At 45.7% G+C, this 24,000-nt stretch overlaps 1 protein-coding gene across 1 annotated transcript in view; it reads left to right on the forward strand.

Annotated features, from left to right (window-relative positions):
• The window catches only part of LOC122546976 (toll-like receptor 5), a 41,985-nt gene extending 19,697 nt beyond the window's left edge, over positions 1-22,288 (forward strand). The window contains 3 exon segments of the mRNA XM_087976808.1: positions 17,826-19,747; positions 20,481-20,616; positions 21,938-22,288. Of these exon segments, the coding sequence (XP_087832934.1) occupies positions 17,826-19,747; positions 20,481-20,616; positions 21,938-22,288 (2,409 nt within the window).
• Positions 22,289-24,000: the final 1,712 nt, after the last annotated feature.

Genomic DNA, 24,000 nt, shown 5'->3' on the forward strand with positions numbered 1-24,000 from the left:
GTCTGATCTTAGTCCCTGTCAGTCTGATCTCACTCTCTGTCAGTTTGATCTTAGTCCCTGTCAGTCTGATCTCACTCTCTGTCAGTCTGATCTTAGTCCCTGTCAGTCTGATCTCACTCTCTGTCAGTTTGATCTTAGTCCCTGTCAGTCTGATCTCACTCTCTGTCAGTCTGATCTTAGTCCCTGTCAGTCTGATCTCACTCTCTGTCAGTCTGATCTTAGTCCCTGTCAGTCTGATCTCACTCTCTGTCAGTCTGATCTCACTCTCTATCAGTCTGATCTTAGTCCCTGTCAGTCTGATCTCATTCTCTGTCAGTCTGATCTCAGTCACTGTCAGTCTGATCTTAGTCACTGTCAGTCTGATCTCACTCTCTGTCAGTCTGATCTTAGTCCCTTTCAGTCTGATCTCACTCTCTGTCAGTCTGATCTTACTCACTGTCAGTCTGATCTCACTCTCTGTCAGTTTGATCTTAGTCCCTGTCAGTCTGATCTCACTCTCTGTCAGTCTGAGCTCTGCCCGTCAGTCTGATCTCACGCTCTGTCAGTCCGATCTTAGTCCCTGTCAGTCTGATCTTACTCTCTGTCAGTCTGATCTTAGTCCCTGTCAGTCTGATTTCACTCTCTGTCAGTCTGATCTCACTCTCTGTCAGTCTGATCTTAGTCCCTGTCAGTCTGATCACACTCTCTGTCAGTCTGATCTTAGACCCTGTCAGTCTGATCTCACTCTCTGTCAGTTTGATCTTAGTCCCTGTCAGTCTGATCTCTCTGTCAGTTTGATCTTAGACCCTGTCAGTCTGATCTCAATCTCTGTCAGTCTGATCTTAGTCCCTGTCAGTCTGATCTCACTCTCTGTCAGTCTGATCTTAGTCCCTGTCAGACTGATCTCACTCTCTGTCAGTTTGATCTTAGTCCCTGTCAGTCTGATCTCACTCTCTGTCAGTCTGATCTTAGTCCCAGTCAGACTGATCTCACTCTCTGTCAATTTGATCTTAGAACCTGTCAGTCTGATCTCACTCTCTGTCAGTCTGATCTTAGTCCCTGTCAGTCTGATCTCACTCTCTGTCAGTTTGATCTCAATCTCTGTCAGTCTGATCTTAGTCCCTGTCAGTCTGATCTCAGTCTCTCTCAGTCTGATCTTAGACCCTGTCAGTCTGATCTCTCTGTCAGTTTGATCTTAGACCGTGTCAGTCTGATCTCAATCTCTGTCAGTCTGATCTTAGTCCCTGTCAGTCTGATCTCATTCTCTGTCAGTCTGATCTCAGTCACTGTCAGTCTGATCTTAGTCACTGTCAGTCTGATCTCACTCTCTGTCAGTCTGATCTTAGTCCCTTTCAGTCTGATCTCACTCTCTGTCAGTCTGATCTTACTCACTGTTAGTCTGATCTCACTCTCTGTCAGTTTGATCTTAGTCCCTGTCAGTCTGATCTTACTCTCTGTCAGTCTGATCATAGTCCCTGTCAGTCTGATTTCACTCTCTGTCAGTCTGATCTCACTCTCTGTCAGTCTGATCTTACTCCCTGTCAGTCTGATCTCACTGTCTGTCAGTCTGATCTTAGTCCCTGTCAGTCTGATCTCACTCTCTGTCAGTTTGATCTTAGTCCCTGTCAGTCTGATCTCTCTGTCAGTTTGATCTTAGACCCTGTCAGTCTGATCTCAATCTCTGTCAGTCTGATCTTAGTCCCTGTCAGTCTGATCTCACTCTCTGTCAGTCTGATCTTAGTCCCTGTCAGACTGATCTCACTCTCTGTCAGTTTGATCTTAGTCCCTGTCAGTCTGATCTCACTCTCTGTCAGTTTGATCTCAATCTCTGTCAGTCTGATCTTAGTCCCTGTCAGTCTGATCTCAGTCTCTCTCAGTCTGATCTTAGACCCTGTCAGTCTGATCTCTCTGTCAGTTTGATCTTAGACCCTGTCAGTCTGATCTCAATCTCTGTCAGTCTGATCTTAGTCCCTGTCAGACTGATCTCACTCTCTGTCAGTTTGATCTTAGTCCCTGTCAGTCTGATCTCACCCTCTGTCAGTCTGATCTTAGTCCCTGTCAGTCTGATCTCACTCTCTGTCAGTCTGATCTTAATCCCTGTCAGACTGATCTCACTCTCTGTCAGTTTGATCTTAGTCACTGTCGGTCTGATCTCAATCTCTGTCAGTCTGATCTTAGTCACTGTCAGTCTGATCTCACTCTCTGTCAGTCTGTTCTTAGTCCCTGTCAGTCTGATCTCACTCTCTGTCAGTCTGATCTTTGTCCCTGTCAGTCTGATCTCACTCTCTGTCAGTCAGATCTTACTCACTGTCAGTCTGAACTTAGTCCCTGTCAGTTTGATCTTAGTCCCTGTCAGTCTGATCTCACTCTCTGTCAGTCTGATCTTAGTCCCTGTCAGTCTGATCTCACTCTCTGTCAGCCTGATCTTAGTCCCTGTCAGTCTGATCACACTCTCTGTCAGTCTGATCTTAGACCCTGAGGTCTGCAGATGCTGAAGATCAGAGATGAAAATGCGTTGCTGGAAAAGTGCAGCAGGTCAGGCAGCATCCAGGGAACAGGAGAATCGACGTTTCGGGCATAAACCCTGATCTCACTCTCTGTCAGTTTGATCTTCGACCCTGTCAGTCTGATCTCACTCTCTGTCAGTTTGATCTTAGACCCTGTCAGTTTGATCTCACTGTCTGTCAGTCTGACCTTAGTCCCTGTCAGTCTGATCTCACTCTCTGCCAGTCTGATCTTAGACCCTGTCAGTCTGATCTCACTCTCTGTCAGTCTAATCTTAGTCCCTGTCAGTCTGGTCTCAATCCCTGTCAGTCTGATCTTAGTCCCTGTCAGTCTGATCTCACTCTCTGCCAGTCTGATCTTAGACCCTGTCAGTTTGATCTCACTGTCTGTCAGTCTGATCTTAGTCCCTGTCAGTCTGATCTCAATCTCTGTCAGTCTGATCTTAGTCCCAGTGAGTCTGATCTCACTCTCTGTCAGTCTGATCTCACTCTGTCAGTCTGATCTTAGTCCCTGTCAGTCTGACCTCACTCACTGTCAGTCTGATCTTAGTCCCTGTCAGTCTGATCTCACTCTCTGTCAGTTTGATCTTACTCTCTGTCAGTCTGATCTTAGTCCCTGTCAGTCTGATTTCACTGTCTGTCAGTCTGATCTCACTCTCTGTCAGTCTGATCTTACTCCCTGTCAGTCTGATCTCACTGTCTGTCAGTCTGATCTTAGTCCCTGTCAGTCTGATCTCACTCTCTGTCAGTTTGATCTTAGTCGCTGTCAGTCTGATCTCTCTGTCAGTTTGATCTTAGACCCTGTCAGTCTGATCTCAATCTCTGTCAGTCTGATCTTAGTCCCTGTCAGTCTGATCTCACTCTCTGTCAGTCTGATCTTAGTCCCTGTCAGACTGATCTCACTCTCTGTCAGTTTGATCTTAGTCCCTGTCAGTCTGATCTCACTCTCTGTCAGTTTGATCTCAATCTCTGTCAGTCTGATCTTAGTCCCTGTCAGTCTGATCTCAGTCTCTCTCAGTCTGATCTTAGACCCTGTCAGTCTGATCTCTCTGTCAGTTTGATCTTAGACCCTGTCAGTCTGATCTCAATCTCTGTCAGTCTGATCTTAGTCCCTGTCAGACTGATCTCACTCTCTGTCAGTTTGATCTTAGTCCCTGTCAGTCTGATCTCACCCTCTGTCAGTCTGATCTTAGTCCCTGTCAGTCTGATCTCACTCTCTGTCAGTCTGATCTTAATCCCTGTCAGACTGATCTCACTCTCTGTCAGTTTGATCTTAGTCACTGTCGGTCTGATCTCACTCTCTGTCAGTTTGATCTTAGTCCCTGTCAGTCTGATCTCACTCTCTGTCAGTTTGATCTCAATCTCTGTCAGTCTGATCTTAGTCCCTGTCAGTCTGATCTCAGTCTCTCTCAGTCTGATCTTAGACCCTGTCAGTCTGATCTCTCTGTCAGTTTGATCTTAGACCCTGTCAGTCTGATCTCACTCTCTGTCAGTCTGATCTTAATCCCTGTCAGACTGATCTCACTCTCTGTCAGTTTGATCTTAGTCACTGTCGGTCTGATCTCAATCTCTGTCAGTCTGATCTTAGTCACTGTCAGTCTGATCTCACTCTCTGTCAGTCTGTTCTTAGTCCCTGTCAGTCTGATCTCACTCTCTGTCAGTCTGATCTTTGTCCCTGTCAGTCTGATCTCACTCTCTGTCAGTCAGATCTTACTCACTGTCAGTCTGAACTTAGTCCCTGTCAGTTTGATCTTAGTCCCTGTCAGTCTGATCTCACTCTCTGTCAGTCTGATCTTAGTCCCTGTCAGTCTGATCTCACTCTCTGTCAGTCTGATCTTAGTCCCTGTCAGTCTGATCACACTCTCTGTCAGTCTGATCTTAGACCCTGAGGTCTGCAGATGCTGAAGATCAGAGATGAAAATGCGTTGCTGGAAAAGTGCAGCAGGTCAGGCAGCATCCAGGGAACAGGAGAATCGACGTTTCGGGCATAAACCCTGATCTCACTCTCTGTCAGTTTGATCTTCGACCCTGTCAGTCTGATCTCACTCTCTGTCAGTTTGATCTTAGACCCTGTCAGTTTGATCTCACTGTCTGTCAGTCTGACCTTAGTCCCTGTCAGTCTGATCTCACTCTCTGCCAGTCTGATCTTAGACCCTGTCAGTCTGATCTCACTCTCTGTCAGTCTAATCTTAGTCCCTGTCAGTCTGGTCTCAATCCCTGTCAGTCTGATCTTAGTCCCTGTCAGTCTGATCTCACTCTCTGCCAGTCTGATCTTAGACCCTGTCAGTTTGATCTCACTGTCTGTCAGTCTGATCTTAGTCCCTGTCAGTCTGATCTCAATCTCTGTCAGTCTGATCTTAGTCCCAGTGAGTCTGATCTCACTCTCTGTCAGTCTGATCTCACTCTGTCAGTCTGATCTTAGTCCCTGTCAGTCTGACCTCACTCACTGTCAGTCTGATCTTAGTCCCTGTCAGTCTGATCTCACTCTCTGTCAGTCTGATCTCTGCCCCTGTCAGTCTGTCCGCAGTGACAATCTGATCTCACTCTCTGTCAGTCTTATCTTAGACCCTGTCAGTCTGATCTCAATCTCTGTCAGTCTGATCTTAGTCCCTGTCAGTCTGATCTCACTCTCTGTCAGTCTGATCTTAGTCCCTGTCAGACTGATCTCACTCTCTGTCAGTTTGATCTCAGTCCCTGTCAGTCTGATCTCACTCTCTGTCAGTTTGATCTTAGACCCTGTCAGTCTGATCTCACTCTCTGTCAGTTTGATCTCACTCACTGTCGGTCTGATCGCACTCTCTGTCAGTCTGATCTTAGTCCCTGTCAGTCTGATCTTAGACCCTGTCAGTCTGATCTCACTCTCTGTCAGTCTGATCTTAGTCCCTATCAGTCTGATCTCACTCTCTGTCAGTTTGATCACACTCACTGTCGGTCTGATCGCACTCTCTTTCAGTCTGATCTTAGTCCCTGTCAGTCTGATCTCACTCACTGTCAGTCTGATCTCACTCTCTGTCAGTCTGATCTTACTCACTGTCCGTCTGATCTCCCTCTCTGTCAGTCTGATCTTTGACCCGGTCAGTCTGATATCACTCTCTGTCAGTTTGATCTTAGTCCCTGTCAGTCTGATCTCACTCTCTGTCAGTCTGATCTTAGACCATATCAGTCTGATCTCACTCTCTGTCAGTCTGATCTTAGTCCCTATCAGTCTGATCTCACTCTCTGTCAGTTTGATCTCACTCACTGTCAGTCTGATCTCACTCTCTGTCAGTCTGATCTTAACCCCTGTCAGACTGATCTCACTCTCTGTCAGTTTGATCTTAGTCACTGTCGGTCTGATCTCAATCTCTGTCAGTCTGATCTTAGTCACTGTCAGTCTGATCTCACTCTCTGTCAGTCTGATCTTAGTCCCTGTCAGTCTGATCTCACTCTCTGTCAGTCTGATCTTTGTCCCTGTCAGTCTGATCTCACTCTCTGTCAGTCAGATCTTACTCACTGTCAGTCTGCACTTAGTCCCTGTCAGTTTGATCTTAGTCCCTGTCAGTCTGATCTCACTCTCTGTCAGTCTGATCTTAGTCCCTGTCAGTCTGATCTCACTCTCTGTCAGTCTGATCTTAGTCCCTGTCAGTCTGATCACACTCTCTGTCAGTCTGATCTTAGACCCTGAGGTCTGCAGATGCTGAAGATCAGAGATGAAAATGCGTTGCTGGAAAAGTGCAGCAGGTCAGGCAGCATCCAGGGAACAGGAGAATCGACGTTTCGGGCATAAGCCCTGATCTCACTCTCTGTCAGTTTGATCTTCGACCCTGTCAGTCTGATCTCAATCTCTGTCAGTCTGATCTTAGTCCCAGTCAGTCTGATCTCACTCTCTGTCAGTCTGATCTTAGTCCCTGTCAGTCTGATCTCACTCTCTGTCAGTTTGATCTTAGTCCCTGTCAGTCTGATCTCACTCTCTGTCAGTCTGATCTTAGTCCCTGTCAGTCTGATCTCACTCTCTGTCAGTTTGATCTTAGTCCCTGTCAGTCTGATCTCACTCTCTGTCAGTCTGATCTTAGTTCCTGTCAGTCTGATCTCACTCTCTGTCAGTCTGATCTTAGTCCCTGTCAGTCTGATCTCACTCTCTGTCAGTCTGATCTCACTCTCTATCAGTCTGATCTTAGTCCCTGTCAGTCTGATCTCATTCTCTGTCAGTCTGATCTCAGTCACTGTCAGTCTGATCTTAGTCACTGTCAGTCTGATCTCACTCTCTGTCAGTCTGATCTTAGTCCCTTTCAGTCTGATCTCACTCTCTGTCAGTCTGATCTTACTCACTGTCAGTCTGATCTCACTCTCTGTCAGTTTGATCTTAGTCCCTGTCAGTCTGATCTCACTCTCTGTCAGTCTGAGCTCTGCCCGTCAGTCTGATCTCACGCTCTGTCAGTCCGATCTTAGTCCCTGTCAGTCTGATCTTACTCTCTGTCAGTCTGATCTTAGTCCCTGTCAGTCTGATTTCACTCTCTGTCAGTCTGATCTCACTCTCTGTCAGTTTGATCTTAGTCCCTGTCAGTCTGATCTCTCTGTCAGTTTGATCTTAGACCCTGTCAGTCTGATCTCAATCTCTGTCAGTCTGATCTTAGTCCCTGTCAGTCTGATCTCACTCTCTGTCAGTCTGATCTTAGTCCCTGTCAGACTGATCTCACTCTCTGTCAGTTTGATCTTAGTCCCTGTCAGTCTGATCTCACTCTCTGTCAGTCTGATCTTAGTCCCAGTCAGACTGATCTCACTCTCTGTCAATTTGATCTTAGAACCTGTCAGTCTGATCTCACTCTCTGTCAGTCTGATCTTAGTCCCTGTCAGTCTGATCTCACTCTCTGTCAGTTTGATCTCAATCTCTGTCAGTCTGATCTTAGTCCCTGTCAGTCTGATCTCAGTCTCTCTCAGTCTGATCTTAGACCCTGTCAGTCTGATCTCTCTGTCAGTTTGATCTTAGACCGTGTCAGTCTGATCTCAATCTCTGTCAGTCTGATCTTAGTCCCTGTCAGTCTGATCTCATTCTCTGTCAGTCTGATCTCAGTCACTGTCAGTCTGATCTTAGTCACTGTCAGTCTGATCTCACTCTCTGTCAGTCTGATCTTAGTCCCTTTCAGTCTGATCTCACTCTCTGTCAGTCTGATCTTACTCACTGTTAGTCTGATCTCACTCTCTGTCAGTTTGATCTTAGTCCCTGTCAGTCTGATCTTACTCTCTGTCAGTCTGATCATAGTCCCTGTCAGTCTGATTTCACTCTCTGTCAGTCTGATCTCACTCTCTGTCAGTCTGATCTTACTCCCTGTCAGTCTGATCTCACTGTCTGTCAGTCTGATCTTAGTCCCTGTCAGTCTGATCTCACTCTCTGTCAGTTTGATCTTAGTCCCTGTCAGTCTGATCTCTCTGTCAGTTTGATCTTAGACCCTGTCAGTCTGATCTCAATCTCTGTCAGTCTGATCTTAGTCCCTGTCAGTCTGATCTCACTCTCTGTCAGTCTGATCTTAGTCCCTGTCAGACTGATCTCACTCTCTGTCAGTTTGATCTTAGTCCCTGTCAGTCTGATCTCACTCTCTGTCAGTTTGATCTCAATCTCTGTCAGTCTGATCTTAGTCCCTGTCAGTCTGATCTCAGTCTCTCTCAGTCTGATCTTAGACCCTGTCAGTCTGATCTCTCTGTCAGTTTGATCTTAGACCCTGTCAGTCTGATCTCAATCTCTGTCAGTCTGATCTTAGTCCCTGTCAGACTGATCTCACTCTCTGTCAGTTTGATCTTAGTCCCTGTCAGTCTGATCTCACCCTCTGTCAGTCTGATCTTAGTCCCTGTCAGTCTGATCTCACTCTCTGTCAGTCTGATCTTAATCCCTGTCAGACTGATCTCACTCTCTGTCAGTTTGATCTTAGTCACTGTCGGTCTGATCTCAATCTCTGTCAGTCTGATCTTAGTCACTGTCAGTCTGATCTCACTCTCTGTCAGTCTGTTCTTAGTCCCTGTCAGTCTGATCTCACTCTCTGTCAGTCTGATCTTTGTCCCTGTCAGTCTGATCTCACTCTCTGTCAGTCAGATCTTACTCACTGTCAGTCTGAACTTAGTCCCTGTCAGTTTGATCTTAGTCCCTGTCAGTCTGATCTCACTCTCTGTCAGTCTGATCTTAGTCCCTGTCAGTCTGATCTCACTCTCTGTCAGCCTGATCTTAGTCCCTGTCAGTCTGATCACACTCTCTGTCAGTCTGATCTTAGACCCTGAGGTCTGCAGATGCTGAAGATCAGAGATGAAAATGCGTTGCTGGAAAAGTGCAGCAGGTCAGGCAGCATCCAGGGAACAGGAGAATCGACGTTTCGGGCATAAACCCTGATCTCACTCTCTGTCAGTTTGATCTTCGACCCTGTCAGTCTGATCTCACTCTCTGTCAGTTTGATCTTAGACCCTGTCAGTTTGATCTCACTGTCTGTCAGTCTGACCTTAGTCCCTGTCAGTCTGATCTCACTCTCTGCCAGTCTGATCTTAGACCCTGTCAGTCTGATCTCACTCTCTGTCAGTCTAATCTTAGTCCCTGTCAGTCTGGTCTCAATCCCTGTCAGTCTGATCTTAGTCCCTGTCAGTCTGATCTCACTCTCTGCCAGTCTGATCTTAGACCCTGTCAGTTTGATCTCACTGTCTGTCAGTCTGATCTTAGTCCCTGTCAGTCTGATCTCAATCTCTGTCAGTCTGATCTTAGTCCCAGTGAGTCTGATCTCACTCTCTGTCAGTCTGATCTCACTCTGTCAGTCTGATCTTAGTCCCTGTCAGTCTGACCTCACTCACTGTCAGTCTGATCTTAGTCCCTGTCAGTCTGATCTCACTCTCTGTCAGTTTGATCTTACTCTCTGTCAGTCTGATCTTAGTCCCTGTCAGTCTGATTTCACTGTCTGTCAGTCTGATCTCACTCTCTGTCAGTCTGATCTTACTCCCTGTCAGTCTGATCTCACTGTCTGTCAGTCTGATCTTAGTCCCTGTCAGTCTGATCTCACTCTCTGTCAGTTTGATCTTAGTCCCTGTCAGTCTGATCTCTCTGTCAGTTTGATCTTAGACCCTGTCAGTCTGATCTCAATCTCTGTCCGTCTGATCTTAGTCCCTGTCAGTCTGATCTCACTCTCTGTCAGTCTGATCTTAGTCCCTGTCAGACTGATCTCACTCTCTGTCAGTTTGATCTTAGTCCCTGTCAGTCTGATCTCACTCTCTGTCAGTTTGATCTCAATCTCTGTCAGTCTGATCTTAGTCCCTGTCAGTCTGATCTCAGTCTCTCTCAGTCTGATCTTAGACCCTGTCAGTCTGATCTCTCTGTCAGTTTGATCTTAGACCCTGTCAGTCTGATCTCAATCTCTGTCAGTCTGATCTTAGTCCCTGTCAGACTGATCTCACTCTCTGTCAGTTTGATCTTAGTCCCTGTCAGTCTGATCTCACCCTCTGTCAGTCTGATCTTAGTCCCTGTCAGTCTGATCTCACTCTCTGTCAGTCTGATCTTAATCCCTGTCAGACTGATCTCACTCTCTGTCAGTTTGATCTTAGTCACTGTCGGTCTGATCTCAATCTCTGTCAGTCTGATCTTAGTCACTGTCAGTCTGATCTCACTCTCTGTCAGTCTGTTCTTAGTCCCTGTCAGTCTGATCTCACTCTCTGTCAGTCTGATCTTTGTCCCTGTCAGTCTGATCTCACTCTCTGTCAGTCAGATCTTACTCACTGTCAGTCTGAACTTAGTCCCTGTCAGTTTGATCTTAGTCCCTGTCAGTCTGATCTCACTCTCTGTCAGTCTGATCTTAGTCCCTGTCAGTCTGATCTCACTCTCTGTCAGTCTGATCTTAGTCCCTGTCAGTCTGATCACACTCTCTGTCAGTCTGATCTTAGACCCTGAGGTCTGCAGATGCTGAAGATCAGAGATGAAAATGCGTTGCTGGAAAAGTGCAGCAGGTCAGGCAGCATCCAGGGAACAGGAGAATCGACGTTTCGGGCATAAACCCTGATCTCACTCTCTGTCAGTTTGATCTTCGACCCTGTCAGTCTGATCTCACTCTCTGTCAGTTTGATCTTAGACCCTGTCAGTTTGATCTCACTGTCTGTCAGTCTGACCTTAGTCCCTGTCAGTCTGATCTCACTCTCTGCCAGTCTGATCTTAGACCCTGTCAGTCTGATCTCACTCTCTGTCAGTCTAATCTTAGACCCTGTCAGTTTGATCTCACTGTCTGTCAGTCTGATCTTAGTCCCTGTCAGTCTGATCTCAATCTCTGTCAGTCTGATCTTAGTCCCAGTGAGTCTGATCTCACTCTCTGTCAGTCTGATCTCACTCTGTCAGTCTGATCTTAGTCCCTGTCAGTCTGACCTCACTCACTGTCAGTCTGATCTTAGTCCCTGTCAGTCTGATCTCACTCTCTGTCAGTCTGATCTCTGCCCCTGTCAGTCTGTCCGCAGTGACAATCTGATCTCACTCTCTGTCAGTCTTATCTTAGACCCTGTCAGTCTGATCTCAATCTCTGTCAGTCTGATCTTAGTCCCTGTCAGTCTGATCTCACTCTCTGTCAGTCTGATCTTAGTCCCTGTCAGACTGATCTCACTCTCTGTCAGTTTGATCTCAGTCCCTGTCAGTCTGATCTCACTCTCTGTCAGTTTGATCTTAGACCCTGTCAGTCTGATCTCACTCTCTGTCAGTTTGATCTCACTCACTGTCGGTCTGATCGCACTCTCTGTCAGTCTGATCTTAGTCCCTGTCAGTCTGATCTTAGACCCTGTCAGTCTGATCTCACTCTCTGTCAGTCTGATCTTAGTCCCTATCAGTCTGATCTCACTCTCTGTCAGTTTGATCACACTCACTGTCGGTCTGATCGCACTCTCTTTCAGTCTGATCTTAGTCCCTGTCAGTCTGATCTCACTCACTGTCAGTCTGATCTCACTCTCTGTCAGTCTGATCTTACTCACTGTCAGTCTGATCTCCCTCTCTGTCAGTCTGATCTTTGACCCGGTCAGTCTGATATCACTCTCTGTCAGTTTGATCTTAGTCCCTGTCAGTCTGATCTCACTCTCTGTCAGTCTGATCTTAGACCCTATCAGTCTGATCTCACTCTCTGTCAGTCTGATCTTAGTCCCTATCAGTCTGATCTCACTCTCTGTCAGTTTGATCTCACTCACTGTCGGTCTGATCGCACTCTCTTTCAGTCTGATCTTAGTCTTTGTCAGTCTGATCTCATTCTCTGTCACTCTGATCTTAGACCCTGTCAGTCAGATTCACTCTCTGTCAGTCTGATCTTAGTCCCTGTCAGTCTGATCTCACTCTCTGTCAGTCTGATCTTAGTCCCTGTCAGTCTGATCTCAGTCTCTGTCAGTCTGATCTTAGTCCCTGTCAGACTGATCTCACTCTCTGTCAGTTTGATCTCAGTCCCTGTCAGTCTGATCTCACTCTCTGTCAGTCTGATCTTAGTCCCTGTCAGTCTGATCTCACTCACTGTCAGTCTGATCTCACTCTCTGTCAGTCTGATCATACTCACTGTCAGTCTGATCTCCCTCTCTGTCAGTCTGATCTTAGACCCAGTCAGTCTGATATCACTCTCTGTCAGTTTGATCTTAGTCCCTGTCAGTCTGATCTCACTCTCTGTCAGTCTGATCATAGTCCCTATCAGTCTGATCTCACTCTCTGTCAGTTTGATCTCACTCACTGTCCGTCTGATCGCACTCTCTTTCAGTCTGATCTTAGTCTTTGTCAGTCTGATCTCATTCTCTGTCACTCTGATCTTAGACCGTGTCAGTCTGATCTCACTCTCTGTCAGTCTGATCTTAGTCCCTGTCAGTCTGATCTCACTCTCTGTCAGTCTGATCTTAGTCCCTGTCAGTCTGATCTCACTCTCTGTCAGTCTGATCTTAGTCCCTGTCAGTCTGATCTCACTCTCTGTCAGTCTGATCTTAGACCCTGTCAGTCTGATCTCACTCTCTGTCAGTCTGATCTTAGTCCCTGTCAGTCTGATCTCACTCTCTGTCAGTCTGATCTTAGACCCTATCAGTCTGATCTCACTCTCTGTCAGTCTGATCTTAGTCCCTATCAGTCTGATCTCACTCTCTGTCAGTTTGATCTCACTCACTGTCGGTCTGATCGCACTCTCTTTCAGTCTGATCTTAGTCTTTGTCAGTCTGATCTCATTCTCTGTCACTCTGATCTTAGACCCTGTCAGTCAGATTCACTCTCTGTCAGTCTGATCTTAGTCCCTGTCAGTCTGATCTCACTCTCTGTCAGTCTGATCTTAGTCCCTGTCAGTCTGATCTCAGTCTCTGTCAGTCTGATCTTAGTCCCTGTCAGACTGATCTCACTCTCTGTCAGTTTGATCTCAGTCCCTGTCAGTCTGATCTCACTCTCTGTCAGTCTGATCTTAGTCCCTGTCAGTCTGATCTCACTCACTGTCAGTCTGATCTCACTCTCTGTCAGTCTGATCATACTCACTGTCAGTCTGATCTCCCTCTCTGTCAGTCTGATCTTAGACCCAGTCAGTCTGATCTCACTCTCTGTCAGTCTGATCTTAGTCCCTGTCAGTCTGATCACACTCTCTGTCAGTCTGATCTTAGACCCTGAGGTCTGCAGATGCTGAAGATCAGAGATGAAAATGCGTTGCTGGAAAAGTGCAGCAGGTCAGGCAGCATCCAGGGAACAGGAGAATCGACGTTTCGGGCATAAACCCTGATCTCACTCTCTGTCAGTTTGATCTTCGACCCTGTCAGTCTGATCTCACTCTCTGTCAGTTTGATCTTAGACCCTGTCAGTTTGATCTCACTGTCTGTCAGTCTGACCTTAGTCCCTGTCAGTCTGATCTCACTCTCTGCCAGTCTGATCTTAGACCCTGTCAGTCTGATCTCACTCTCTGTCAGTCTAATCTTAGACCCTGTCAGTTTGATCTCACTGTCTGTCAGTCTGATCTTAGTCCCTGTCAGTCTGATCTCAATCTCTGTCAGTCTGATCTTAGTCCCAGTGAGTCTGATCTCACTCTCTGTCAGTCTGATCTCACTCTGTCAGTCTGATCTTAGTCCCTGTCAGTCTGACCTCACTCACTGTCAGTCTGATCTTAGTCCCTGTCAGTCTGATCTCACTCTCTGTCAGTCTGATCTCTGCCCCTGTCAGTCTGTCCGCAGTGACAATCTGATCTCACTCTCTGTCAGTCTTATCTTAGACCCTGTCAGTCTGATCTCAATCTCTGTCAGTCTGATCTTAGTCCCTGTCAGTCTGATCTCACTCTCTGTCAGTCTGATCTTAGTCCCTGTCAGACTGATCTCACTCTCTGTCAGTTTGATCTCAGTCCCTGTCAGTCTGATCTCACTCTCTGTCAGTTTGATCTTAGACCCTGTCAGTCTGATCTCACTCTCTGTCAGTTTGATCTCACTCACTGTCGGTCTGATCGCACTCTCTGTCAGTCTGATCTTAGTCCCTGTCAGTCTGATCTTAGACCCTGTCAGTCTGATCTCACTCTCTGTCAGTCTGATCTTAGTCCCTATCAGTCTGATCTCACTCTCTGTCAGTTTGATCACACTCACTGTCGGTCTGATCGCACTCTCTTTCAGTCTGATCTCACTCTCTGTCAGTCTGATCTTACTCACTGTCAGTCTGATCTCCCTCTCTGTCAGTCTGATCTTTGACCCGGTCAGTCTGATATCACTCTCTGTCAGTTTGATCTTAGTCCCTGTCAGTCTGATCTCACTCTCTGTCAGTCTGATCTTAGACCCTATCAGTCTGATCTCACTCTCTGTCAGTCTGATCTTAGTCCCTATCAGTCTGATCTCACTCTCTGTCAGTTTGATCTCACTCACTGTCGGTCTGATCGCACTCTCTTTCAGTCTGATCTTAGTCTTTGTCAGTCTGATCTCATTCTCTGTCACTCTGATCTTAGACCCTGTCAGTCAGATTCACTCTCTGTCAGTCTGATCTTAGTCCCTGTCAGTCTGATCTCACTCTCTGTCAGTCTGATCTTAGTCCCTGTCAGTCTGATCTCAGTCTCTGTCAGTCTGATCTTAGTCCCTGTCAGACTGATCTCACTCTCTGTCAGTTTGATCTCAGTCCCTGTCAGTCTGATCTCACTCTCTGTCAGTCTGATCTTAGTCCCTGTCAGTCTGATCTCACTCACTGTCAGTCTGATCTCACTCTCTGTCAGTCTGATCATACTCACTGTCAGTCTGATCTCCCTCTCTGTCAGTCTGATCTTAGACCCAGTCAGTCTGATATCACTCTCTGTCAGTTTGATCTTAGTCCCTGTCAGTCTGATCTCACTCTCTGTCAGTCTGATCATAGTCCCTGTCAGTCTGATCTCACTCTCTGTCAGTCTGATCTTAGTCCCTGTCCGTCTGATCGCACTCTCTTTCAGTCTGATCTTAGTCTTTGTCAGTCTGATCTCACTCTCTGTCAGTCTGATCTTAGACCCTGTCAGTCTGATCTCACTCTCTGTCAGTCTGATCTTAGTCCCTGTCAGTCTGATCTCACTCTCTGTCAGTCTGATCTTAGACCCTATCAGTCTGATCTCACTCTCTGTCAGTCTGATCTTAGTCCCTATCAGTCTGATCTCACTCTCTGTCAGTTTGATCTCACTCACTGTCGGTCTGATCGCACTCTCTTTCAGTCTGATCTTAGTCTTTGTCAGTCTGATCTCATTCTCTGTCACTCTGATCTTAGACCCTGTCAGTCAGATTCACTCTCTGTCAGTCTGATCTTAGTCCCTGTCAGTCTGATCTCACTCTCTGTCAGTCTGATCTTAGTCCCTGTCAGTCTGATCTCAGTCTCTGTCAGTCTGATCTTAGTCCCTGTCAGACTGATCTCACTCTCTGTCAGTTTGATCTCAGTCCCTGTCAGTCTGATCTCACTCTCTGTCAGTCTGATCTTAGTCCCTGTCAGTCTGATCTCACTCACTGTCAGTCTGATCTCACTCTCTGTCAGTCTGATCATACTCACTGTCAGTCTGATCTCCCTCTCTGTCAGTCTGATCTTAGACCCAGTCAGTCTGATCTCACTCTCTGTCAGTCTGATCTTAGTCCCTGTCAGTCTGATCTCACTCTCTGTCAGTCTGATCATAGTCCCTATCAGTCTGATCTCACTCTCTGTCAGTTTGATCTCACTCACTGTCCGTCTGATCTCACTCTCTGTCAGTCTGATCTTAGACCGTGTCAGTCTGATCTCACTCTCTGTCAGTCTGATCTTAGTCCCTGTCAGTCTGATCTCACTCTCTGTCAGTCTGATCTTAGTCCCTGTCAGTCTGATCTCACTCTCTGTCAGTCTGATCTTAGTCCCTGTCAGTCTGATCTCACTCTCTGTCAGTCTGATCTTAGACCCTGTCAGTCTGATCTCACTCTCTGTCAGTCTGATCTTAGTCCCTGTCAGTCTGATCTCACTCTCTGTCAGTCTGATCTTAGACCCTTTCAGTCTGATCTCACTCTCTGTTAGGCTGGTCTCAGTCCCTGTCAGACTGATCTCAGTCATGAGGATGGGGAGAGGCCAGTTATCCCAGCTCAGCTTTACTCTGGTCTGATCTGGTCTGATTTGGTTTGGTTTGTTTGGGTTTTGCAGTCTGGCTGTTCAGAGAAAGCAGTCAGTCAGTTTTTGAGTCTGCTAGTCCAAGAAACAGCTCCATGGAGGAAGGTGTTCCATGCTGAATCTCTCTGTCATCGCTCTGTCTTCTGCAAAACCCTGGGTTTGATTTTACCTTTGGTACCAAGGGGTGTTTCTGGTGAATATTGCAAGTATTTGGAACAGCAACATTACGTTGGGATGGTCAGTTGGCTTTTCGAATAGGTTAAGTTATTCTATATCCTCTTCTGTTTTGTTTGTGTTTCATTCGGTAACCTTGTAAATAAATTCTATTTTATTTCAAACTAAGTGGTTAGACCAGCTGCATCCCTCCTGGAATATCCACTCTCCCCCTGTTTAAAACATTTCACAAAGTTAGGGTCCTGGCTACTTTCTTGAAATGTTTGAAGGGGGTCTGCCCTGGTCCATTATAAATTAAAGAGCTACGTGACGATTGAGGAACTGGAGAACCATCAAACTGTAAACTAGACAGATAGCCTGATATCGGAATACAAACACTGAGGAACGAGCAAAGGTTTCTCAAATACACCACCAGCCTGGATCATGTGATAGGTATCAGACAGATGTCAGAGGTAGTTACAGAGAGTAGTAGGGGTGTGGCACGCACTGCCTGGAACAGTAGTAGACTCGCCAACTTTGAGGGCACTCAAATGGTCATTGGCCAGGCATATGGATGTAAATGGAATAGTGAGGGTTTGATGGGCTTCAGATTAGTTCCACAGGTCGGCGCAACATCAAGGCCAGAAGGGCCTATCCTGTGCTGTCACGTTGTATGTTCTGTGATGTAGGAACAGAATTAGGCCATTCAGCCCATTGAGTTTGCTCTGCCATTTAATCCTCAATCCCTTTGCATTTGAGATTTCTGAAGCCTTTCCCTGTTTAGATTAGATTCCCTACAGTGTGGAAACAGGCCCTTCGGCACAACAAGAGTAACCCACCCAGACCCATTCCCCTACCCTATATTTATCCCTGATTAATGCACCTAACCTACACATCCCTGAACACTATGGGCCATTTAAGTTGGCCAATTCCCCTAATCTGCACATTGTTGGATTGTGGGAGGAAACCGGAGAACCAGAGGAAACCCACGCAGTCACTGGGAGAATGTGCAAACCCCACACAGACAGTCACCCGAGGGTGGAATTGAACCTGGCTCCCTGGCACTGTGAAGCAGCAGTGCTAACCACTGAGCCACCGTGCCACTAGAAAATAGTCGATGGCTCTATTCCTCCTACCTGTATAGATAACCTCACACTTTCCCACATTATACTCCACCTGCCACTCCCTTGCTCACTCTCCAAGCCTGTCCAAGGTCTTCTGCAGTCTCCCTGCTTCCTCAACACTACCTGCGCCTCCAAACGTGGCTCAGTGGTTAGCACTGCAGCCTCACAGTGCCAGGGACCCAGGTTCAATCCCCACCTCGGGTGACTGTCTGTGTGGAGTTTGCACATTCTCCCCGTGCCTGCGTGGGTTTCCTCCGGGTGCTCCGGTTTCCTCCCACACACCAAAGATGTGCAGGTTAGGGGAACTGCCCATTGTATTAGGTGCATTAGTCAGTGGGAAGTCGGTTACTCTTCGGAGGGTCAGTGTGGGCTTATTAGGCCGAAGGGCCTGTTTCTACACTGTAAGTAATCTAATCTAGTTTCTGTGATCAGAACAGCCAAGGTTATTGAGAGGTGGTAATGTGTAATCCCACCTATTATGAATGGTTGATGATTTCTTGAGCAATTGTTAACGAATAATCTGTCTTTTCTCTTTAATAGGACACCATCATGCTGTTCTCGTTTCTGTGCCTCCTTGCAGCTTTCACTGCAGCTCTGAAACCTTCCATCAAGTCTTGCTCCAGGGACCAGAATAACCTGAACTGTGTGAATCGCAATTTTACCGAGATCCCCCAAGTGCCAACAGACGTCATCCAGCTCAACTTAATCCACAACAGAATCAGGCTGATTGAAGAGACATCATTTTCTCAGTCACTAGCTCAGCTACAGATTCTCTTAATTGGATTACAGACAGAGCCGCCAATGCGTGTTGGAGCAAGAGCGTTTACCAATCTTCCCAATCTGATTTACCTCGATCTGGGAGGAAATAAAGAATTAGACCTGGACATGGAGGCATTTGCTGGGCTACACAAACTGGAAATCCTTTATCTTGACTACAACGGTCTGACTGACTCAATCCTGCAACGCGGATATTTTAAATATTTAATCTCACTGCACACCCTCATTCTTGATGGAAACAATATAAAACAAATCATACCAGATTCAACATTTTCTAACCTGAACGCTTTGAGCAATGTTCATTTTAAGGCAAATGACATTCATCAGATTTGTCAGGGTGATCTGGACAATGTCCGACCGAGGTATTTTAAAACATTCAGCATCTCCTCAAACAGGCTCTTGTACAAAAGTGAAAGCTTTGATTGGAATCAGTGTGGCAATCCTTTCAAGGACATATTGCTGTCCACGTTGGACATTTCAGGAATTGCCCTTAATGTCCAGCAGCTAGAGAAGATGTTTATAGCTATGAAAGGAACACTTATTATCCACCTGAAGATGCAATACCTGTCCACCGTTGGTAGTTCATTTGGTTTTCATAACATAGAAGACCCAAACAAGCAGACACTGGTTGGTCTCAGTGACAGTTCGCTCCTGAATCTGGATATGTCCCACGGGTCCATCTTTACACTTGCAACCCAAGTATTTTCACACTTACCTTCCTTGCAGGTGCTTACATTATCTTTCAACAAGATCAATCAGATTGAAAAGAACGCATTCTTTGGCCTTGACTCCCTTCTCCACTTAAACCTTTCCTTCAATCTACTGGGGGAGATCTACTCATCGACCTTCGAAGGTCTGAGGAATGTCACCTTAATTGATTTGCAACACAACCACATTGGAATCATTCAGCACGATTCGTTCCATGGACTGGATCAGCTGACCACATTGAATCTTCGGGACAATGCACTCTCGGTTATTTCTGGCTTTCACTATCTCCCAAAAATGACTTATTTCTTAGTGGGTCTGAACCGACTCACAACAGTTTATGGCCTGGAGGCAGTTTCCATGAGCACCTTTCTTGATTTCTCGAACAATGCTTTTACCAACCTCAATGTTTTCTATACGATCATGACCCTTCCTTTTGTGAAGCATCTTTTGTTGAGGGAAAACCGTATCTCGATGTGCACGCCTGGCCGGACTGATATCATTCCAAAAAACAACCAGTTAATCCACCTGGACCTGTCAAGTAACTTCCTTGAGTTGGTCTGGATATCGAAGCAGTGCTGGGAAGTGTTCCATAACCTGACTAACCTAACTGTTCTTCTTCTCAACCAAAACTATCTCACCCAGCTGCCCCAAGATATTTTTAAAGGTTTGGATTCTCTGAAGAGACTCAACTTATCATCGAACTCTCTGTCCCAGCTCAGTCAGGACCTGTTTCCCGGCTCTCTTGAAATTCTCGACCTATCTAAAAACCGCCTTGTCTCACCCAGTCCAGATGTGTTCAGTTTTGTGAGTCACTTGGACTTGAGGGATAACCAATTCATCTGCGAGTGTAGTCTCAGGGTCTTTATCGAATGGCTAAATAGCACTGAGGTGGACTTGGCAAAACCATTAACAGATATGTACTGTGTGTCTCCAGAAAATTTACAAGGGGTACCTCTTATTTTTCTAAACACTGATGGGTGTGTTATGCAGTAGTAGGTGTGTGTAGTACCTTTAAGAGAGAGTGAAAGCTGGCAAGGACTGACTGCAAGCACAGAGTGTGCTGAACAATTTAAAAATGTAACATTTGGCTGAGTTGCCATGGCACACAACAAATTTGAATTTGGCCAATCAGTTTAAATTATGCCCCAAAATACCAAAATCCAATCGTTTTTGAATTTTACTGTTTTGATGGCATCCAACCAATGAGAAGGTCTGATGTTTTCCAGTGTATAAAATCAGGCATTTTGAACAGTTAGCCAGAGCAGCAAAGAGCACAAACAGACTGCGCCTGCAGAATCACTCTCTGAAAGGTACCTTTTCATACAAAATCCGTGAAGCAGAAGACCAAAGAAAAGAACACAGGAAGATACAGAGGAAGGTACAAAGGGAAGACCGAAAGCTGATTGGTTTTGAAATTTGAATTTTTTGTTAAATTTAATCATGGTTTTTGTAAATCAGATCAGTATAGCGGTGTAGAGTGGGTGGTCGATAAATTGATCAGACAAAGGAAGATTACAGTGTAGATAGTTTTTGTTTAATGTTCTCTTTGTTTTTTTTCTTTAAACTCATGAATAAATTGTTATTTTTTTCTTTAAATGGTGGGATTTTGTAGTTCTTTGTCACTCATACTTCAACAGATTACGAGGTGAGGTGAGCTTTTCTGTGTGCCTGGTTTAAATTGGCAGAAGGGTTTAACCTGTGTCATGACAGGTGTGATGAAGATGCTCATGTGGAGCCAATACAATTTGCTCTCTTTGTCGTCTTCACGACCATGTTACTGATTATCATCTCTTGTGTTCTTCTCTACAATCATGACAGAGGTTTGTCCTTCATCTGGGACAAGAGAATAACAAACAGGATGTACATGTATTTGGAAAGGCAAGGACTGATGAGGGGTAGTCAACATGGTTTTGTGAGTGAGAAATCATGTCTCACAAACTTAATTGAGTTTTTTGAAGAAATAACAAAGAGGATTGATGAGGGCAGAGTGGTAGATGTAATCTATATGGACTTCAGTAACGCGTTTGACAAGGTTTCTCAAGGGAGACTGGTTAGCAAGATGTGATCTCATGGAATACAGGGAGAACTAGCCATTTGGATACAGAACTGGCTCAAAGGTAGAAGACAGAGGGTGGTGGCGGAGGGTTTTCAGACTGGAGGCCTGTGACCAGTAGAGTACCACAAGGATTGGTGGTGGGTCCACTAATTTTCATCATTTATACAAATGATTTGGATGTGAGCATAAGAGATATAGTAAGTTTGCAGATTACTCCAAAATTGGAGGTGTAGACAGCGAAGAAGGTTTCCTCAGATAACATTGGGATCTTGATCAGATGGGCCAATGGGCTGAGAAGTGGCAGATGGAGTTTAATTCAGATAAATGCGAGGTGCTGCATTTTGGGAAAACAAATCAAAGCATGACATATACCTTTAATGGTAAGGTCCTAGGGAGTGTTGCTGAACAAAGAGACCTTGGAGCGCAGGTTCATAGCTCCTTGAAAGTGGAGCAACAGGTAGATAGGATAGTGAAGAAGGCATTTGGTTTGCTTTCCTTTATTGGTCAGAGTATTGAGTACAGGAGTTGGGAGGTCATGTTGCAGCTGTACAGGACATTGGTTCGGCCACTATTGGAATATTACATGCAATTCTGGTCTCCTTCCTATCGGAAAGATGTTGTGAAACTTGAAAGGGTTCAGAAAAGATTTACAAGGATGTTGCCAGCGTTGGAGGATTTGAACTATAAAGAGAGGTTGAATAGGCTGGGGCTGTTTTCCCTGGAGCGTCGGAGGCTGCGGGGTGACCTTATAGAGGTTTATAGAATCATGAGGGGCATGGATAGAATAAATACACAGTCTCTGCCCTGGGGTCGGGGAGACCAGAACTAGAGGGCATAGGTTTCGGGTGAGAGGGAAAAGATATAAAAGAGACATAAGGGGCAACATTTTCACACAGAGGGTGGTACGTGTATGAATGAGCTGCCACGTGTATGAAGTGGTGCAGGCTAGTAGAATTGCAACATTTAAAAGGCATTTGGATGGGTATATGATAGGAAGGGTTTGGAGGGATATGAGCCGGGTTTGGAAGTGGGACTAGATTGGGTTGGATATCTAGTTGGCATGGACAGGTTGGACCGAAGGGTCTGTTTCTGTGCTGAGCATCTCTATGACTCTATAAAAAACAAGATCATTAATGGTCAGAGGGCAGATGGGGAAGAGAAGGACTACAGGTTTGATGCATACCTCTGTTTCAGCAGGAATGACATTGAGTGGGTGAAGAATACCCTCCTGCAGTTCTTGGACTCTCAGTTCAATGAGAAGAGCAGGCTTCAAATGTGCTTTGAAGACCGTGACTTCATTCCTGGGGAGGATCATATTACAAACATACGTGACGCCATCTGGAGCAGTAAGAAAACAGTCTGCATTGTGACCAGGCAGTTCCTGAAGGACGGCTGATGTGTGGAAGCCTTCAATATCGCACAGAGTCGCCTTAAGGTCTCCACACTACAGGAGAGATGGTAAAGCAATGGGGAAGGTATAGCAGGGAGGAAACTGCTGACGGTAAGGAAATTAAAACATAGACTTAAAGACAAGCTGACTTCATTAAAGCAGAGGAATGGAACAATTGAACAAGAGGTATCTACAATTATCAAAGACTGGGACCGAGTAGATTTCAGTGATTGAGAATGAATTGTTGGAGGGAAGTGATGGTTGTGTTGGTTGTTGGTTGGCTCCCTGATTACCAGCTCATATCTCCCCACAAGATACCTGCCCATTCCAGTCTTCTCTGACCTTTTGAAACCATTACCACCTTTTGTAAATAAGATAACTAACACTGTGCGCTGTGTTCTATACATGCTCTCACTAAATCACTGTATAACTGAAGCATAACCTCCCAGCCTCTGTATTCCATTTCCCTTCATGATAAATGAGAGCATTCTATCATTTACTTGCTGTTCCTGCACACTAACCTCTTTTCAGCAAAACAACTAGATACCTCTGCATCTCAGAGCTCTGTAATCTCGAACCTTTCAGATAATATGCTTCTTTTTATCATTCCTGCCAAAGTGGAGAATTTCACATCTTCCCACATGATACTCCATTTGCCAGTCTCCTTTGCCCCTTCACTTTACTGATCAGTATCTTTTTGCAGCTTCTTGTCCTCTTCGTGACTTACTTCCCAAACTATCAGTGTGTCATTTTCTGATTGCAACCAGACCATCCAGCCCTTCCCCACCAAGTCATTCCTCTGAATGGTGAACGATTGAGAAGGTGTTACATTCATTATCTTCTAAAGTAAAGGACCTTTCCTGAATTAAGAGAGTTTTGGAAAATGAGAGCCAATGTGTCGACGATCTCACTAACCACTTCCTTTAAGACCCTTGTCAGCCCAAAGCTCCAACAATTCATTCTCAATCACTGAAATCTACTCGGTCCCAGTCTTTGAGAATTGTAGATACCTCTTGTTCAATTGTTCCATTCCTCTGCTTTAATGAAGTCAGCTTGTCTTTAAGTCTATGTTTTAATTTCCTTACCGTCAGCAGTTTCCTCCCTGCTATACCTTCCCCATTGCTTTACCATCTCTCCTGTAGTGTGGAGACCTTAAACTGCACCCAGGACTCTGACTGTGGTTTTAACTCAGGGTTAATACTGATTCAGTGCTTTATCCTCACTTTTATGTTTTAAAGCCCCTACCATAATGAATCAAACTCATAGTTCCATTAAAAACTTGGGTCTTGTTTCTGCAGTTGGTTTAGAGTCAGAATTGTACAGTAAAGAAGGAGGCCATTCGACCCATTGTGTCTGTACCAGCTCCTGAAAGCCTATTCAGCCGGGGCCATTCTCCAGCCCAATCACCATAGCCCTCTACATTCATCACTTTCAAATATATATCCAGCTCTTGTTGAAGCCTCATACAAGTCAGTGATGATGTGGCATAGCAGCAGGTGATTAGGTTGAACAGAGGTTTTGGGGAAGGTAGTGGCATAGTGATATTATCACTGGACTAACGTTCCAAAGACCCAGGCTCAAGCCTGGACATGGGTTCAGATTCCACCAGAGTAGTGACATTTGAAATGTGGAATTGAAAACTCGCTGAATGGGTGACTATGAAGCCATTGTCGATTGTCACAAAACCCCATCTGATTCTGCTTTTCGACGTCCTGTAATTACCCCGTCTGGCCTGCGTGATCCACAGCAATGTCGTTAATGCTAACTGCCCTCTGAAATGATCT

Source organism: Chiloscyllium plagiosum, unplaced genomic scaffold (genome assembly GCF_037043375.1).
Source record: "Chiloscyllium plagiosum isolate Xiang-an unplaced genomic scaffold, Cpla_swu_hap1 HiC_scaffold_3, whole genome shotgun sequence".
Taxonomy (NCBI): Eukaryota; Metazoa; Chordata; class Chondrichthyes; order Orectolobiformes; family Hemiscylliidae; genus Chiloscyllium; species Chiloscyllium plagiosum.